This window comes from Platalea leucorodia (genome assembly GCF_965183815.1).
Source record: "Platalea leucorodia genome assembly, chromosome: 7".
Classification (NCBI taxonomy): domain Eukaryota; kingdom Metazoa; phylum Chordata; class Aves; order Pelecaniformes; family Threskiornithidae; genus Platalea; species Platalea leucorodia.
In genome coordinates, this window is record NC_138829.1 from 18,786,463 (window position 1) to 18,807,083 (window position 20,621).

The window sequence follows — 20,621 nt, forward strand, 5'->3', positions numbered from 1 at the left end:
GCAACACTGTGTCAGGAAAAGTTCGTGTTCAAGTGATTATCTCTAATGACCCCAGAGTTATTTTCATGACCAACATTTTTTACTCTTGATATATGACCTTGCATTTGTCTGCCTTGAAATGCACTTTCAAATGTGCCCAGCATACGTAGCAAATTACTTTTATATAAGAGTTCTGTTCACTTTTTAGTTTGTAACTCCACCAGATTGTGATCCTCTGCATTTTATCCCGAATGTGGAAAGAGTGGACTAAAAGCACATCCTCAGGATCCTGTAGACACTCACAGCATGATTCCACATTTATGATTCGCTCTTGAGATTGCTGGTCTCCTAGTTTTAGCCTCTTTCATTTGAGCAGTATTGAATATGTCTGGTCTTAATTCAATGGGTTAGAGTATTGTTTTTCTTTTTATGCTGTGATTTCTTGCAATATTATGGATACAAATGAGAGTGGCCGCAGTCCTGCATTCTTTGTGGACATGAGTCAGTATAAAAGATCACTACGTCTTCTGATAAGAATTAGCCTCCCTGGTGAGATGTGGTGTTGTGCTGCAGTTTGACATCTAGGTTTTCTTTCTGACTATATTAATATGCTGCCCTGGTTTTTTCTATGCATGGCTTTTAAATTATTTCTTTTTTTTTTTTAAATTTATGGGCAATGAATTAAAAATTTCATTCATTGTTCTATGATGTGGCTAAATTCTAAAGAATCCATTAAGATTACTGCTAGCTTTTACAGATAATAAAACACAAAGCCAGTAATTTGCATGCTAAGCACAATTAGTTCATTTATTTATTTTGACATTGTAAATGATATTTATCCAGTCACCAGGCATCCTGCCATCTATTAAAAATACAATCAGTACCAATAAAAACAAAGCATCGGCACATCACATCCCACAAAAGGCAGCCGGTCAGCCAGAAATATAAAATAACACTTTCTCCACCCTTCCAATACCCAAATGAAACCCCATTGTCCCAGCCACCTCACCTCTGTCAAAATGTCAAGCAAACAGAACATCACACCCCAGGGTTGCTAGACCAAACCACCAGAGCCATAAATTTTTAAGGCAGACACACTGAGCTAAGAGAGAGGGGTGTGGTTAATCTTGGAGTATTTGGGCTCAAGCTCTTGCAGCAAGGGCTTCCTGACAAATGTATAAGGAGATGCCACCTACCTATTCTCCCATTCAGTCAGTAAACCAAAGATCTTTCTTTAAAACTCGTGGCTTCGAGCCATGAGGCTCTGTGTTCATTCTAGCTAGTATTTCTTAGGAGACAGAGAGCAGTGGTCTGGATGGGCCGTGTGGTTGCTCGCAGGATTCCGTTGGGAAGTAACAAAGTGAATCGTTTCCACTTCAGGTCAAATTTTAATTTCAGTCTGGACTTCTGCCTGAACTTCTGCCCTTGGAACTAGCTGTGGGAGCAGTAATGTGAACACAACAACTGGAAGGATGGATGAGAGAATATAGATGACTGCTAATTTGATAGCACACAGCAGCATTATCAAGAGCCAAGACATCCAGGGCCAGCGTTGGCCAAGCACTCCTTGCCAAGAGAAGTTTTGAACAGGGATCCCTTCTGCCTTTCCTTGGTTCTCTAGTGTGGTTTTAAGTGCTGAACAGCTGCTCTCTCAAAATCAAGAACCTCTAAGGATTCACCCAGAGTCACTAGTCACTTGGGAAAATTTGGACTTATTCAAAATGATTAGGTATGACTATCTTTAACCTCCTCCTGTTTTTGTATGTAATTTCAGACCAATGGTCCCAGTCCTGTCTGTAAGGGTAAGAGGAGGTGTGGTAGCTAGATAACCCATTCAATTTGCCACTGACTGTGGCAATACTTCTCTCTCTGTTGCAGTAACTTTGAGGTTCAATTCACCATTAGTGTAGAACAGTAACATTGTGAGTAGCATAGAGTTTAGCTGAAAGAGCCTTTGATACCACTGAGGTCTCCTAGTAGAACATAATGCTTTCAGAATGACGGTTAATCTTTTACTTTAGATCTCATTAGCCAATGTAGAGGCTGCACAAAATTTCTGAAAAAGCCGCATCTTTGTGTTCATATAATAGGGGCAGGTTGTACTGGGCTACATGAAAGACTGCAGGTCAGAAATGTCTGTGACCTGTTCTTACTTCTGTCTTGTTGAGTGGTTGCAGGCCAGTCCTTTAATTCTTCAGTCTTGAATTTCCTGGTTAAAATCCAGGGGCACTGATATTTATCATCAAGTGGGACAGTGCAGGGTTTCGTAGTACAGTTTGATTTGTTTTGGGATTGGAAGGCTTCAAATAAAAATGGACTAATTGTGAACTAGCTCTGTACATAAGAGGACAGGCTCTGCCCTGAATAGTTTTAGATGCTAAACAGTGACGGAGGCTGGAGTATGACAGAGATTTTGTTATCCCCATTTTTCAAATAAGAAGCAGGGCAATGGAAGATGAAGAGCAAGGGTGAGTTTCCACAGGGTATATCCTCAGCACATGAGTTACAGCGTGGTCACTGCCCCTGTGCCGGTTCCTTGTCCTGCATAGTAACTACCAGGCACCTTAGTCTGTTTTCACAGAGGACAGATCTAATTTACGTTTGCTTCCTAGTTCACCTCATGGCAAATGTTGTAGCCACATAGTGAGTAATCTAAGCAAAATCACAGAGGAATTATTCGATAATGCTAGCTATTAGTAAAACCTAGACTTGCTCTTGGGATGCAGATAATGTTTTCTAAGGATCTTGGTGACAAAAGGTACTAAAAGCAGATTCAGTATAAAGAAAACCGTCCTTGGATATCAGTGATAGGTGACACCATCAGATGCTTTCATGGTACTGATGCTGAAATCATCAAATATCACGATCTACTAACACCTTGAATGGGGGGCAGTGGCGTTTCTAGGGTTTCTTGCTAGCTTGCTTCACTTTAGTAACTCTTCTGCTCTCCAGCTGATTAGACTTTACTTTGGGGCTCAGACAGGACACTGCAGTATTTGCTTCCACGGTGAAGACTGCAACACAAGTTATGCTAGGTCAGAGGCACTCTTCCAGGCTCCAGAAAACTGCATCTCAGGGACTTCTTAACCACATGTGCTATCCTTGTATTGAGTTGTCCTTACAATTTTTTATTCTCTGAATTTGTCTTATCTGTTTTGAACCTACAGAACTATTGACAAGTTAGTATTACGTACATTTAGCATCACAGTTTTACTGTAGTTGTGTGTATGACCCAGCACAAGGGCAGAGGTGGTATGAATGGGCTTTGAAGTGATATTCCCACGGTATGAACACACCTAAGATTTGTGTTTGAATGGGACAGAAATAAGCTGTGCAACCAGAATAAGAAATGATTTACACATTATTGACTAGCTGTCACGTTGTTTCCACTTGCAATTTTCCACTCAACCAAAAATGCCCTGGGAGTGTTTTGATATAGTTTCTATGCTGGCACTTAAGTCTAGTGTATCCATTATAGGCAATCTCTCAAAGTTTTATGGCTAGTTTTGTCCCCAGTGGAAATAATTTGGGTTTTTTTATTTTCCTTTCCCTGTCAAATGTCTAGTTTTGACTTTATCAACGACACCAGCTCCCACCGTATGCCGCACTCTGTAAATGGGGTGGGCAAGGCACCCCCTGTCTCCCAGCTCTGATATTCTTCAAGAGGATACTTAATGGTTAGCCAATTGTTGCACCGACATTCTTCTCAGTGTGCAAATATCAGCTTTCAATTAGTGAGCCCATGTAATGTAAATAACACCTGGCAGACAGGCTGGGATTATACTACCTGTTTGAACTGAGAAAGCTGCTTGCCAAAAATAGTTGATTTGATTGCATTGGCTGGGTCTGTCAGAGTTTAATGGCTCATCATGGTAAGGGGCAATCTTAGAGAAAGCCAGAGTAATATAGAACTGGGTGTGTGCACTCAGGCCCAAGTACAAAGATTTGATGCTACCAGTAAAGCTGCTTATACCTGTTGGTTGCATAAAACTTCATGAATGAAGTCAGTGAGGTATTAATCAGTGTAAAACATGTGGAGTCAAGGTCTTCTGCATAGACAGCTTCAGGTTGATCAGGTTTTCTAGGGACAGCAGCAACGCCACAGGTAGCCTCTGTTGTAAAAAAATTTGTGTTCAAATGGAGGTATGTCTCTAAAACCACCACAAAAGATGAAGACTGGGAGTAAGCAAAGAAATCTGCTTGGTAGATAAGAAAGAAAAGAGGATCGATGTCTTACTTTTCCGGAGTGATTGTACTGCTGCTCATGAACTGCTACAAAGACAACTCCGGCAGAAAACCGATCCCGTAGCCACCCATTGCTTTTGGTGAAGGACGCATGTTGCTCCCCTGCAAGAAAGATGCACCACAGAAGAGTGGAGGATCTATAGTCTTCAAACAGCATTGCTACCATATGTGGTGGTAAGACCCTGACCTTCATTTTGTCTCCACTGTGCTTCACCTATTAATATTACTGGAAGCAGGGAGCATGGAAAATGAAAATCTCCTTTTTAAGCTCAGGGTAGGCTAGAAACAGTATAACTGGCGGGATCCCAAGGTCCCACTCCTAAAACAATAAGCAAACGTGACAAATAGAAAGCTTTTTCATTTAGAAAACATTAATGTCATTCTTATTAAATTTATGGTTAGATAAAATCTGTGTTCAAATACTACCAATTACGTGCAATATGCTGTATGAAGGGAGGATCCAGATTTTTTAGCCCAATCGCAGAAGCAATAGCTGAACTGAACAACATATCTATGTACCTATATAGTCTAGACTTGTTATCTTACCCCTTTCCCACTTCCCCCACCATTTTGCCAACCTTCATCTGGCCAATAAATACATGGGAACCGATTTCCGACAGAATTAATTACCTCTAATTGTGCTACTCATGTTATTTTACCAGCTTTGACTCACCATAAATTGGTCTGGTACAGATGCTGGCAAGATAAGAACTCTAGACTCTCTCCATATATATAATATATATGTATTTATTTATATATCTGAAGATGTTAGATATGCTGCTGTGGTAGATTGGATCAGTTATGTCATGACTGCTGGGATTTTACAGCCGACTGGCTGTGCTAGGTGCCTCAGGGGCGGACACTGAGCTGTAATTCCTGCCCTCTGCTGCCTGCTCCAGCCCAGCGCGGTTGTGACATACTTTCGTCATGACCCAACAAAGTCTGGGTTAATAAGAATCAGGGGGCGATCAAGGGAGTAGCATTGCTTGGATGACATAGTACTTCAGCAAAGGCCAGTGCACAGTATGCTGGAATAAAAAATAGTTTAGGTATCAATAAATAAAACATAGAAATCTGAGTTGGCTGAAAAAATGACACAATTTATCTTTTAATATTTCCATTTCTGACATCTAGAGGCAAACCCGATGCCAGAAACATCGGGGAAGAGATTGAGCAAGAAGGGATTCAGATTGAACTTCTGACTCTGAAGGCATTTTTAATCAGTTAGGTTCCACGGTCCTGGTTTATATAAGTGTAGGAATGCTATTCACCTCCTTTGCAAAAAAAAAAAAAAGCCCACAACAAAAACACCCTAAGGGGTTGTAATAAAAACCCCAATACATTAAAAACAATAAGGATGGTAAAAAAAATTAAAAAGAAAAGAGTTTTATTGTCAGGAAATTGATTCCAGGGAAGTATACATTTTTTTTTGTCAGGTAAAGGTTGATTTTGGTTGAACCTTCTGTCAGAAAAATTACAGTGAGATAATCTGCGTTGGTGGGGGTAGGAAGTAATTTTTTTTATATGTCTGAGTTGTGTTTGTCCATCTCTCGAACTCCCTGTTCATCTCTTACTCCGCAGTAGGGTTATACAGCCCTTTCAGCAGCATTTCCCTAGGGCTGAACGCTGCCCTGTAGCACGGAAATCGCAGTTCAGTGACAGAGCAAATGTGGAAGTAATAAAAAGCTTGAGGTAACGCGATCCCTTTCTTGAGGAGCTCTGAGAAACACTGGGTCACCTGCAAAAGGGAGAGATTTGATGAGCACCCTCAGTTCTCACTGCCCCAGACATTTATTATTATGAATTTTACTTCAGGTTATGGTTATTCTCTCTACTCCACCATGCTTTCGTTCCTCGCACGGAGCCAGGGTACACATTGGGAGTGCAAGTCCCTGTACAGTGTGAACAATCTTTTGTTGTTGCCATTTCTAATACTTTCTTGCTGTATTTCTGTGTTGCAGATGTGGATGAATGCGCTTCAGATTCTCACCAGTGTAACCCCACCCAGATCTGCATAAATACTGAGGGGGGCTATACCTGTTCCTGCACTGAAGGCTACTGGCTGTTAGAAGGCCAGTGTTTAGGTAAAAACATTGTGTGCTGTGGTGTTTGAGCATCTGTGTATGTGAGCCTGTGAATAGCTGGAATAATGTCACTGAGCATCTTTGTCAAGTACATGGTTAAACCTTCGGCTACGTGGAAATTGTCTTTCATCTTCGTAAGTGCCGATGGTATGCTTGGCAGAGAGACTCCCTCGCAGAACAAAAATATAGATGTAAATGCCATATGACTAGCATCCATGTAATACGTGGGATTTTCATATTCCTGGTTTGAAGGATTCCCTTTCACGTAAGATCCATCACAAGCATGTATGCAAAAAGATTTATTCCCAAACAGACCTGTCCTTTCCACACTGTGACAGTGTGGACCCAAAGGGATCAGTATTTGATATCAAGAAACAGGCCAGTAAATCCCTAGATTCAACCAACCCTTTTGCTTGGGAGTGAGAAAAAAACTACCTCTGAACTACATGCCATTTTGGTAGCTTCCAAGCAGTTTTATTTCGATTTTATTATTTTCCTTGCAGCAATGACCTGTTCATCCTTTTGAAAAAAACATCTCTCAACAAATAGCACGGGAAAACCTTCCAGCTCCCCTCTTCTCCAGCCCATTCCCCTCACTTGACATGCCCATGGGATGATGAAGTAGATGTTAATTTTAGGTACACAGATAGGACCTAGGAGATGATAGGATACAACTTTTTTTTTTTGAAAGTTTGCTCATTATTTTTTTCCCCTCGGTGCAGGCTGTTTGCCTGCCAGCTCTGCAGAGCTGGACCGTCCTGCCACAATACCTCCGCTGGAAGGAGAACGGGCTTTCCCTGCCCATTCATCCCTGGAGCCTCTCCAGTTATTTTCCAACTTTCTCTTCCTAAGGACCAATTCCAGTGAAGGACTGAGTCGTGGCTGCTTTCCTAACTACTGTAAACAGCTGCTGTGTAACTCACCTGGCAGGGACAGAGCTGAGCCTCGTCCAAGCTGGGGTCTGTGCAGCCATAGCCGCTTTGGAGAGTCACTGTCTTGTAGTTCCCCTGGGATATGAAGTCTCCAAGCCCCCTGCTCCTTAATCTCTGATAATTCCTCTTCTCTTGGGAAAAAAAGCTCGTACTGGGGGTTGTACAGGCATACGTGATGGGGTGGGGATGAGGGAGGGCCGGTGATGCTCTGCATCACCTGTTTTGTTACCCATTTACTTCTCCCAGTTACAGCCCAAATGCAAGGGTTGTGTGCAGCAGTCAGGGTTTGGACGTGGATCTAAAGTACTCTACTGCTTGATGGATATACCAGAGAACTGAAATGGCTGCATTGCTGAATTGATTTGAGTATCTGCTTATGCTATTTAAAATAGGCAATAACATCCCAGTGTTGCCCACTTTAAGTAATCATGGGGTGGATTATTAAAAGGCAATGCAAAGAGCTAAAAGCAAATTGTGTTTCGAGTTGATATACTTTTCCCTAAGGGTCAAAAAAGTCTCAGTTTTCCATACTTTCCACTGGCCTCGGAGAAGTGATTTTTGCTGCCATAAAGCAGTAAAAGACCTTTTACTGTAATCGGAGGGCTGGGTTGGGTTTTAGAGACAGGCTTTTTTGGTGCACTGTTAGTAAACCACAGTTACAAAAAACTACACTTTTATCTGTTGTAATTATCCCAGTAAAGTTTATACAGGAGGAGCCAGTAAAGCAGTATAGACACGACCCACCCGCAAGAAGCAGCCCTGTGAAAGTCCTTATCCTCAAAATGTAGCACTCTTGAGATAGCCGTCCTGCAAAAGCCGCAGCATGTATTTAAAGTAATGCATTGTGTCAGTGAAATGAGGTATTAATTTACTTAAAACCCGTGTCGGATTTGGGCCAAGCCTACTGCTGACCCTGGCCTTTAGGTTATCTTGCTATTTAGAACACAGTGGGAAATAAAAGCTAGTAAGGGTAAAACTGAGTGTTAGTGTCCCTGTTATTTTACACAGAGAAAGTATTTCCAAGACTTCTGACATTTTCAGAACGGTTTCCTGAGACTTTCTATGGCAAAACTGCCCCAGTGAGGCCAGCAACATAAACTTGAATTGCAGGATGTAGCTACTTACACAACAGATTCACAACATTGTTGTTTTTATGGTATTACCACATCACGTAAATGTTCAAGTTGTTCAAGAATTCAGTTTCCCATTACATTCTTAATATTTAAAACAGGAAACAGCCAATTTAGCTAACAAATAATGAACTGCTGGAATTCATGCAGATATATATGTATACGCGTGAACCATAGGGAGAATACTGTCATTTTGATTTTCACATGCGTTGGAACCTACGGTGGGGGTCATTTCACCAAAATCTGTGCCTTAGTGCTTTGGTCCTTCTGGCAAATTGACTGGAGATAATACACTTGGTTTTCTACTGCACAAACTTAACTTCAAAGCTTTGAGAGTAGCCATTAAAAAAATCTCCATAAATCAATAGCCAGTTGATGATACCAAAGGAAATGTAAGGCCTTGGAAGAGACAACTATTCCAGGTGTTTCATTCCAGTTCTTAGCCCAGGGGCAAAATTCTTCTAGCACTTACCATCATACGTATCTTACAGCATTTTCTTGTGCTTATAACAGTCAGTTGCATGTATTGCTAATGCTGCTATTTTGGCATTAAATTCACTGTTTACATTTTAGAATCAATAACTTGTCAGTTAAAAATTCATATAAAACGTGAAATATTTGAAAAAAAGTCTTTAAAGAATATCCTCTCTAAAAAAAAGGAGTATTCAGCAACAAACACTTATTGCTTTGCTAGTGAGTACCTTTGGTATATGTGGACGTAAAAAAGGTTGATATCTTGACTCTGACAAAACTTTGCTACAACATTGGCTGTGCTTGTGCTGACGGGCTGTGCCAGCTATCAGGTATGCTTCGAGGCAGCTGCTTAAAGGGCCTGACTCTGGGCTTCCTGAAGACATCACATTAAGCTGAAGATTACAGCAATGATAATCAGTTCATAGGACATACTGATAGATGTCAGCTGTGGATAAAAACACATTACTATATTCTTTTGGGTAGAAATGTATTTTAACTATAACTCTGGGTCTGAACACCTGAAAATTTGGCTGTTACGTCCATAACCAGTGTGCTGGGTTATTTCTGTGTTACTGGTACCGTTGACTCAGTGTGTTTGCTGCTTCGTACCTGCATGTGAAAATGCAGACCACTCTACTTCTCATCTTTCCCATCTATAGATATAGATGAATGTCGCTACGGCTACTGCCAGCAGCTGTGTGCCAATGTGCCCGGTTCCTACTCCTGTACGTGCAACCCAGGCTTTACCCTTAATGATGATGGAAGATCATGCCAAGGTACTGTGTATGGTAAACCACGACTGAAATCTTTGGTCCCAACCCAGCAACACCCTCAAAACTTGTTTAGTTTTTAGAATACAAGTAACCTTCCCAACACTGCTTTTGAATATGTTCATAGGTTTGTCAGCCTGAGATATTTCTGTAGTTTCACAGTACCTCAGAGGGGTACAGGTGCCACACGACCAGTGTATCAGGAGAAATATGCACCGAGGCCGAAGTACCTTAAAATATAGAGTTACTCAATTCACTGAAATTACCAAGAGTTTAGGCACTGAAATCACTTTTAAAATCTGAGGCTGTGTGACCCACCTGAGACAGGAAAACTCTGTCAGATCAGTAAATTAGATCTGAGTCTCCCAAGTTCCAGACTAGGGTCCTGAGCATTAGACCACCTTTTGCTGCGATGTGCTACCTCAATCAAAGTCAACACAACCTCTTCATGAAGCCTCTCTCTAGCTAAGCAGGGAGCGTCTTCCCACATGCTCCAGGAAACGGTCTGTGCTAATGATGTCCAGAAGGTACTAATGTCCTAAAAGGAAAAAAAAATGGTTTTGTCTTAGCCCTAGGTTTCCACGAGGACCATTCCTCATTGCATTATCTTCCTCAGGAATATCCTGCTGCATTTTGTCTCAGGTCTGTTATAACAAAATCAGTTTGATGGTTTTAAAATTGCAGGACAAAGGCAGAAGCATTTGTAATAAATATTTCATCCCCAACTTCCATGTTACTTTTTTGACCGAAGACATTCCCAAAATGCTTCATTTCCATGCATGTTGTCTTTCCAACCCACTATTTCCAGGCATCAGCCTGAATCCCAATAAACAATACTGACTTAGTTATATTTTTTCAGAACAAATCATTCTGACTGTACAGCTAATCTCTTTGAAATGCTTTACAGTAATGAATTGAAAATAGAGTTTGGGGAGAAGTCACTGATGCATTGGACATTGGTTTCCCATAGATGTGAACGAATGTACAAGCGAAAACCCTTGCACTCAGACCTGCGTCAATACCTACGGCTCTTTTCTCTGCCGCTGTGAACCTGGCTACGAACTGGAAGCTGATGGAGTTAACTGCAGTGGTAACTGTCTTTAGTTATTTATTGTTTCAGTTTCCTTAATTCTATTATTTTTTCTTTTTCGAATGTATTGTTTTGTACATGCTTTTTAAAAAGTTTTTTGCCTTGGTCCATGGTTAGCAGCGGGATAGCTGCAACTCATACGATCTTCTTTCCAGTTAAAGCACACAGTAAATACCCAGAAAAGCACAACGGAGGAGGGCTGCAAATGGTTTGAAAGAAATAAGCTAAATATTAAAAAGCTTCAAGATAACGGCAAAACATAAGAAAACGCTTTGTAATGCTGAACAGGAAGCTTTATTAGAACAAGTAAAGTAGGGATAGTCCTAGAATATTCTTCCATGATTAAAGAACTACTTTACATAAAGCACTTTTCCATTTGTCTGTTGAATACATGTATTCCTCTTGCTCTTAGGACTGCACACTTCTGCATGAAACCTTCCCGTTTCCCCTGAATGGCTCTGGCTACGCTTCAGAAACGATATATGGTTTCTTAGTACAACTATTGCTAACCTGTTCAGCACATAGCAGAAGAAACTGTGCTTATGTCACTGTACTTTTTCCTCTTTTGTTTTTGTTTTTATTTTATTGCTTTATTTTAATTGAAGGGAAAACTTATGTCTGTGCTTAATGTTCCCACAGCCTGATAAATTTAGAGAATCTCGCCAACATTTCTTGGAAGGAAAAATGCACTGGAAAATACTTGTTTTTTAATTTACAGTAAACAGATGTAACACGCTGTTTCTGAGAGACAAGATATGTGATATGCAGTATGTGTATAGATTAGTGTTTCCAAAGCTGTTCTTCCCTGCAAACCTCCTTATTATAAGGGAAAGAAGACTTAAATCTCTAAAGGGTCTGATGCATTTAACACTTAGAGCTGCAACACCTAACTTAAGTTTTCTGCTTTCTAATGGAGTTTCTGTTTCTCAGTTAGACTCTCGCACCTTTTTATGTGCTCCTGAGCTAGTTGAGGGCCTGAACCACTTAAGTTCAATGCAATGCCACATAAACATTGCCAGTACAAAACGGTGACAGAAGAGGTGGTGCTTAAACCTCAGTTGTGTCTGAGGGTTAAGCCAGCACAAGGGACTTTCCACCACCCAGATTTAGAGCAGAGGACCTTTTCTTGACAATTCCATGTGAGAAAATGCTTGTCAAAGCAGGCCAAATTTCTCTGAATGAGATTCTTTCACTTCACAAACAATCACTAGACATTGTTGAGGCTCGCAAAGGGAATGCCTGGTTAGGAGGACACTGCAATCAGACACCCAGGATCCAGAGGTATTTCAAGAGCTGCGGGATTAGTTCACGGCCTAGCAGCCAGCTTACCTTGAAGATGGGAGGCATCCCTGCCCCAATTCAAGGAGAGAGGCAGAGATTTCAACCTGGCTTTCCCAACATTAGCATTATTTTCTAATCACAGAGGTCTTGCACGTGCATTGGATGTGCTGTGAAATGCCTACCATCTTGGCCTCTGCAGGCAGTCAGCAGAATGCCAGAAGTGTTTAGGAACAGCAGAGGTGTGTCTGTCCTGTTTGGGCTTAGCAGCAGAAATGTAGGACCCTCGGGGCTTTAAGTCCCTCCAGCACTTGACAGCAGCTGAGCACAGGTTATATGAACCCGATGTGCTGGACGCCTGGGCTAGGATGCCTCGAGGGGGTGGGTGATATCTTGGTCCCTTTATGGAGTCAGCCCTCAGTCCGTGTTTTGTCAGGAAGGTGTTTTTTTCAGCGAACTCGCTGGGGCAAGTTACACAGTAACAGAACTATATAGGTACAGAGTTCCTTTCATCTCCCTTTTGATAATGTGGTTGCAGCCATAAAGCCACTTTAACATATTTGGACTTCAAATACTTTGCAATCCATCTGCACAAAACACCAAAAGTGGATAAATGGACTGAGCCCAATTTAGAAGAAAGGGAAGTTCAGTCTGAAGAGTAAAAGTGTTTTGCCTGGGAGAGTCAACATGTCAGAGCTGGGAATAAGAACTTGGGAGTTCCTGGCTGGGGCTCTGGCCTTTGTTTCTTTCTTCCCCTGAACGGGGAAATAAGGAAATGATTAACTGCAGCCTCCCTCAGTCTAGCGCCTTTGCGTGTGTTTCCCCCTCAGTCAGCCATGCCTCCATGTGCAGCTCTGAAGTTCGTCTTTCTCGCTTGAGCACAGTTCTGCAGAATACAATGACCGGTCACTTCACGAGTGCAAGGGGAAAAGAGTACAATTTCTGCTCTCAGTCAGAGATGTGACAGACTGCTTAGCTTCCCGGGTATCTGGGAGATGGCTGGGCCTTCCCCCAGGTCTGACCCGAGCTGGGATGAGCTCTATAGTCTTGCTGGTATGCCTTGGAAGTAACTGGCTAGAGGCTAAGAAACGTAAACCAGCCGGGGCTGGCTGCAGTTCTTCTGGGACCCATGTGGCCCTGGGAAACGGAAGTTTGCTCTCCAGAAAAAAGAAAGAAAAAGAAAAGAAAACCACTGCCAAGTCTCCTTTCAGATTACAGTTGCAGCTTTGTTGTTGGAGTAGCTCTATCTCTGACGTAAAACAGAACTGAAAACATGGCCAACTGGTGACAGGTATTCAAAAAGAAAAATAAATAAATAAAGCCACGCATTGTGTTCAGCAGCAGCTTTGGTTTCCGTAAGAGAAAAATGTTTAACCAAGAACTTGCTGTATAGCATTTTGCCAGGTTCCTGCAGAGCTCTAGGGAGCTGGAGGGTGCCAACCTCCAGCTGGGGTGGTGGGCACGTAGTCTGGATGGCCACCTGCCTGTGGGACTGCTCTTTTGACTGTAAAGCCAAAGGCACTAAACTTTGTTTTACCACTGCAGACATGGACGAATGCAGCTTCTCAGAGTTCCTCTGCCAGCACGAATGTGTGAACGGGCCTGGTTCTTACTACTGTATCTGTCCTTCGGGCTATAACTTGCTTGACGATAGCAGAAGCTGCCAAGGTAAGAACATTCCTGTGCTGATTAAAACCCAAGGGGACCAGAAAACAGGTCCTGTGTCTGAAAAGAGGCTTTCAAGAACTGAGATGCTTGGTCTTGGCATTGCACAGTGAAATACTTGTAGGGGCCAATTATGTAATTCTGGTAAGAATGTCATCATGTGAACAGTCCCACTGAGGTCAATTGCTGTGTTCGTGTGAGTAAGACTTTACTGACCAGGAAAGCCCTCAGATGCTCTCCTCTCTGCTACAGGTCTCTCTTTAGTTTTCCCATTCCCTAAGGTCAGAGAGCTTGAGCAGCCAATTTCTTTTCTATTTTTGCAGCACTTAGCATATGGGAGCACTCCAACAAGCAGAAATGAATGGAGTGAAAACTGATCTTGAAAGAGGGGCCAGTCATCAAAAGGTCACTTCTCATGGTGCAAGAGTGTTATGAATTTTGGCGCAATTCCTTCAGATGGAAACCAGTTTGTAGGAGTGGTGTCTTGCACATATTTCCCCGCTTTAGCCTTTCTCTTGTTTCTTGTGTTTTAGATATCAATGAATGTGAAACCAGAAACTTCACCTGCACTCCACAGCAAACGTGTTTCAATATCCCAGGAGAATATAAATGTTTAGACCCAGTAAGATGCGAGGATCCTTATATCCAGATTAATGAGAAGTGAGTAACATACCCACAGCCACAAAAGCGAATTCTGTCTGTGTGAAGTGTATCTAGAGTGAACCAAATAAGTTGCATTTTTACAACACAGCCATGAAGTGTGTCTAGAGAGCTACACATACATGCTGTTGCTGCATTTACCATTGGTAAGCTTTATGAAAATAATAAAATGCAATTCCTTACCAGGTCACCAGGTGGGATATGATATGATGCTCAGATATGTGGGAAGTTAGACTGGAAAAACACTTATCAGTGAGTAGAGAAAACAGCAAGGTTTGTAATGTAATAAGAGACATTTACTTACACTACTAACCGACTTCATATATGCTCAAATGCAGTCTGTTTATTAGTATGAGTATTTCCTGTAAATATTAACTACCTTATGTCTGGGAAGTACTTTAAAACATTAGATGATAGTTATAGCAGGATACAAGTAGTTTCCTACTGCTTAAAGGTTAAAAGTGCTGAAAAGTCCACAGACTGACTTAACTCGTTCAGAAATTGGGTATGTCTGGATGAGGCTGTTAGCACTGTTACTGTCTAAATTTGGAATTATTGGAGTGAGCAAAAAAATAAATCCTGCATTTCTAAAAATTGCCTGTTTCTTTTACATTTTTGTAGGTTATTTTCCTGGGGCTCAAAATATTGCAGCTCCAGACAGATCTCTCTGTATTGCAGCCCATACTATTTCATCCATAGTGTTTCCACTAAACCCAATAACTTGCGATTGCTTGGTAGCCTAATGGATTTTATGGAAAGGCAATTGATGAAGAATCAGCTTCTTTCCATTATAATTTATTCATGTCCTTACTTTGCTTTCTGAACTAGAGCAGCTGAGGAGGGGGCACGTTCTGTTCTTCCAGTTCTGGGTTTACCTACCTTCAGAGGTGGTAGAGTCTTAAACTGGAATTGGAAGTATCTGAAACCTCTGTATCTAAATTCCCCAGAGCCCAACTATAGAGTCCTCACAGATCAGCTTGCACCAGAACTCTTGGTCTCTGAGCTTTGTGTTTGGTGGCTTTGGCTCGTGACTAGATGTGAGTGCATTTAATTTGTGGCATATGTCTAGAAGTGGTCAGTATGAAAGCCAAGTGAATTCCTTGCATCCGTGTTTTCTGTGGAAAGAATTGGGTGTTTGTAATGCCAGGAGCCTTTTTATGGGGGACATGCCAGATGAACTGTCTGAAATTGGTGTCGGTAGTGGAGGTTATAGAAAAAACAGGCAAAAAGACCCAACTCTTTTCCAGCAAATTCCCCAGCATGGCTTTTATAAAGGGACACCCTGCCTCACAACTTTCCTAGAGTTCTCTGAAGAAATCAGCAGCATGTGGCTAGGGCACATGGGCTGATGCAGTCTGTGTGGGTTTCCAAAGGCTTCTGAAAAGAACCTCACATAAGGTTATTATGGAAATTAAGCAGCCATAAGTAAGAGAGAAGTCCCTGGCACAGAAGAATAAGAGGTTGAAAGATAAAAAAGAAATATAGTATTAAATTGTCAGCTTTCACAGTGAAGTTCTGTAGAGGTCTGAGCTGGACCTACTTTGTCCAACATATTTGTAAGCAACCTGGGAAAAAGGATAAACCATGAGATGGGCAAAGTCTGCAACAGTATCTGACGACAGTAGAGAAAAGGGTGGGCAGAAAAGAATTGCAGAAGGATCCTCAGTGACTGTGCAATAAAAATGTTAGATGAAATTCAGTGTAGATGAATGTAAAGTAAAAAGACAATTCCAAATTCACAAATTAAATAAAGAGCACTGATCTGATCATAATCCATCCAAACTGAGATTTGAAGGTTGTTATAGATAGTTCGTGACATGCAGTACGCACTAGAGGTCAGAAAAGCAATCTGAATTTGAGGTGTTCATAGGTAGATACTATCCTCAGAGCGCGTGCCGTTGTGTACCCGTATCTTCAAGAATGTGCAGTTCCTTCGCGTCCTCTCAAAAGAAATATAACTGGACAACAAAGAGCAATGAGGATGATCAAAAATAGGGAATAGCTTCCTTGTGTGAAACAGCTAAGTTAGGACTCTTCAGCCATGAACAGGGTCAAATACGAAACCCTGAGCTGCATGGGGCAGATAAATAGGGATCGACTGGCCGCTCTCCTTTCCACAGAAGAGCTGAGAGCATCAGACGAAGTCAGCAAGGGACAGTGCAGAGAGAGGTGAAGGGGGCTGTGGAGCTCCTGGCCGCAGGGGTTGTGGATGTCAAACATTCATGTGGGTGTAAGGGGAGGCTGAACAAGCTGATAGATAAGAAATGCATTAAGGGCTGATGAATACACAGAAGACATCTTTGTTTCAAGAATTTCCTGAGCCAGAAACAATTGGAGGCTGTTGGTGGAATTGGTATATGCTTGGCTTGCTGTCCTGCTCTTCCTCAGGGCTCTGCATTTGATGCTAGAGCTTTGGTTTGATCCAGGATGTCTCGCTGTATGTTTTCCTGTAGTATATAAAAGATTGTTAAACACTGAATACAACATTTATATAGCACCATCAGTGAAATGATCCAATAATTAACATTATTTTGGGGACAGTTCAGTTTAAATTACTGTCAGAACAAACATGTACCAGGTATTCTACATCTGCAGAGATGCTTTAAAGAAAGTACAGATTTTTGAGTAATCTAAGGAGACAAAGGATGCCAAGATATTTTGGCACAGAAGAGAAGAAAAAGAAGGCAGGGATATAGGTAGGCCAGAATAGCAACACAGAGAATACTAAAAGTGAGAAAATTCATTACAAGTTTCAGATTCTTTTAGCTGGTCAACTATTTGTTTATTTATTTATGCAGCTGTATTTGCATGTAACGAATCAAATATTACAGCAATTTGTAACCCCTGATGACAATCTTATTTCTGACAATTAGCCGCTGCATGTGTCCAGCTGAAAACGCCGGTTGCAGAGATCAGCCATTCACCATCTTGTACAGAGTGATGGATATGGTGTCCGGGCGGTCTGTGCCTTCTGACATTTTTCAGATGCAAGCAACAACTCGCTACCCTGGAGCCTATTACATCTTCCAAATCAAGTCAGGGAACGAGGGCAGGGAATTCTACATGCGGGTAAGTCTGGCACTCAGAGAGAAAACACAGAGTATCTTCTTGTTAGCTGAATATCTTTCTGATAGCAAAACTCAGTTTTAAATTAGTATCATTTAAACCTTCAGTATGAGGCATTAAAAATGAGGCAGACATGCAGAGCAGTGTGTTGATCTGCAGGGGCTGCTGGCTCTTTCAGGAAGGTAACCTACCCAAAGCAAACATGCTTGTTTTATGAGACGTTAGGTTCAGGAAAGTCCAGGGCTGTACCCATGTCTGCGAATAGCTTAGGTCTCCCATGCTCAAGAGAAACTATTGTGCCAAACTCTTTTTTATTTGATGGACAATCAGTAATTGTCACTGAAAGAGTCAACATTTCTCATTTGTTTTATTAAACTCTTCATTGGATATTGAAAAACCCAAAACCAAAAAAAGTAAGCAAAAAAAAACCCCCTTTATCCCAATAACTGACTTTCTGGGTTCTTTTCTTTCATTTGTTATGGTTTTTTTTCACTGAGAACACACATTTTATGTAGACGCTGTTAGAGAAAACACAACTGCTTTTTTTTTTTAATCTGAATTTTCCTCAGAAGACATCTCCGTTCCCCAGTCATCTTCACTGCACCTCTGACGCGCAGGGGTGATGGGAAGTGTCTGCACAGAATGAGGCACAGCCACGAGGGAAGGTGGAATTCAGAAGGTTGATTTTTAACCCTACCCAAAATTCATATTCACATTAAGTGGTGTACAGTGGCTATTGATGGTTCCCATGCCTCACAGAAACCGGTAGCGTGATGGATTTCGGTAGATTCCAATACACATTTCTCCTGAGAGCCTCAGATTCTCACTGTGAAAAGACAGAAAATGTTGCAAAATTCCGAAATGGCAAGTGGTCCAAGAATGATCTTCACATCTCACAAGATCTTTCCCGTTGCAAAGCCATTGCTGATCCCACCGACCTTTTCCCCTCGTCTTGCTTGTTCCGCCAGGCGCTAAGGCTCCAGCGACCAGCATCGTTGCTCGAGTCTGCCAGTTTTCTTTCACTTATTTATCGCACAGCCATTCCTTCGCCACCTAAACCACCCCGCTTGCTCCGGCCGCCCTCTCGCCGCCGCGGGCGGCAGCGCCGTTCCCCTCAGGCCGGCAGCCAGCAGGTGGTGCCCATTGGTTGCGCTGGGAAGGGCGGGAGCGGCGGGCGGGAAGGGCGGGGGCGCTGCTCCCCGCGGGCTGAGGCAGCGGGGCCCGCCGCCCGCCGCCCGCCGCCCGCCGCCCGCCGCCCGCCTCCTCCTCACCGCTTTCTCGGGCTTCTCCGAGCAGAGATAACGCAAACGCTCCGTTTCGCGGTAAAACAGGTCCCGCTTTGTGTTTCTGCTGGAAACCAAATTGCACTTGGTTTTAACGTCGGCAGCTCTGATTTTTAAACGCTCATAATCCACTGTTCTGGCCAGATATTTCAAAGGTCTGCTTCCACTTACTAAAAGACAGGTTTTTCTGAAGTGCCTTCACAGACTTAAAGCTCTCTTCAGACAGTAAGGTTTTGCAACGTTAACATACACAATTATCCAACAAACCCTGATCCTGTTCACATAGGAACATCTGTTCTCCAAGCTCTGTTAACATAACCCCTTCTTGGTGTTCGCTGCTTGAAAGTAACAGCGCTCTTTACATCAAACAAAATAATATCTCACGCACAAAAAAAAAAAGGTGTCACTGCTTGTGCATATGCTAAATCCATGTTTTAATCTTTTTCCATTTGGACAATAGCAAATTTCTATGTTCAATAGCTCCTTTTATGTGCAGGGCTCCCAAAGGCTTTACAAACTGTAGAAGGTGATAGCTCATACAAAACACCAAAATGGAGCCAAATGCTGAAATGCAGCTCCCTCTCCCATAAATTGCAGTAGCTTCTAACAATGTAGCAGAAAACAGTGTTATTTTGGCTGCTTAAAGACCATGGCCATAATGTGGTCTCACCTGAGATGATAGTTTTCAAGAGCCATTTTTTAAAATCTCACCTGTTTCCTCTTGTTTTGTGCACAGCAAACGGGACCGATCAGTGCTACTCTGGTGATGACCCGCCCCGTGAAGGGGCCCCGTACAATTCAGTTGGACTTGGAAATGATCACTGTTAACACCGTCATCAACTTCAGAGGAAGCTCTGTCATCCGGCTGAGGATATACGTATCACAGTACTCCTTCTAAACCTTGAGTTTGTGCCCTGGAAACATTGAAACAAAAGAGACGGTTCCTCCTCTGCAGAACTCTCTCCTCAGAAGCCAGTACGTATAGCAGCTCTAAACCAAACCAATATTTCCACAGACCCGGTGACCTATGCCTGTCTGAGGAGGGAGGCCTCTTCATGCACAGTCCCTACCAGGATGCAGACACCTGAAGATGTATCGTCAGCAGATCCCATATGATTCTCTATGTGGTTATATATTTTAAGGACTCTTCTTTCCATTGTAAACACTTCTAGGGTATGAGTCTATGTTTGAAAGACTGTGAACCTTTGTAGCTCTGAGGCTGCTTAGCAAAAAGCACCAAAGAAACTGAGGAAAAAGCTGGCTTTTGCAATCTTGCCTTTTTTTTCATTCTAAATGGAAAGCAGACGAACAAGCAGAAACAGAAACAAAAAGCCACCTATTGAAACAAGGGATCTCAGAAGTGCTAACTTACATTCCCAATTATCTCTGGAATTATCAGTCAGGCACTTTGTTTCAATTCACCCTGCATTTGTCTTAGTTTCACCTGTTTTTTTCTTTGATTCTATTTTATAGTTAAAATTCATTGTAAATTCATTCCAAAATACATGTTGTACTATGTAATCTTCTACTTTCTAACAAAAAGTGTCACATGTTTGGGTTCCTTCCTCTATTAAATCTTTCTATATAACAGAGTTCATAGAAATCTATCACTGGTTGGTATGTTTTACAGTCTTTAGGGTGTTATGCCTATTTACACCCAAATTCTTTGACACAGGCCTCCACTGCCAGAGTAGTGTCCAGGGACTTTAGAGCAGATGAGAATCAGAACTTTATTTTTCCCTGTTTTCCCGAGTGTGGTAGTTGCAGACAGTTTGTAATGGTTATAAGGCAGTGAGACTCACTGTAGTTAAGGCTGCAACCAATCTCCTGTTCAAGGACCACTCAGCTCAGACCTGTCCAAATTCCTTCAGAAAAAAATGAATTGTTCTGTTCACGTACAGTGTCTGTCCTACATTCCTAACGTTGGGGAAAATAAGCTGAAAAGGACTTGGACCAGTCTTATTG

At 42.1% G+C, this 20,621-nt stretch overlaps 1 protein-coding gene across 1 annotated transcript in view; it reads left to right on the forward strand.

Moving 5' to 3' along the window:
- The window catches only part of FBLN5 (fibulin 5), a 46,702-nt gene extending 26,456 nt beyond the window's left edge, over window positions 1-20,246 (forward strand). Inside the window, exons 5-11 of the mRNA XM_082316901.1 lie at window positions 6,186-6,308; window positions 9,504-9,620; window positions 10,585-10,704; window positions 13,528-13,650; window positions 14,181-14,307; window positions 17,181-17,376; window positions 19,393-20,246. Of these exons, the coding sequence (XP_082173027.1) occupies window positions 6,186-6,308; window positions 9,504-9,620; window positions 10,585-10,704; window positions 13,528-13,650; window positions 14,181-14,307; window positions 17,181-17,376; window positions 19,393-19,554 (968 nt within the window). The 3' untranslated portion in view covers window positions 19,555-20,246. The remainder of the gene's footprint in view (window positions 1-6,185; window positions 6,309-9,503; window positions 9,621-10,584; window positions 10,705-13,527; window positions 13,651-14,180; window positions 14,308-17,180; window positions 17,377-19,392) is intronic.
- Window positions 20,247-20,621: the final 375 nt, after the last annotated feature.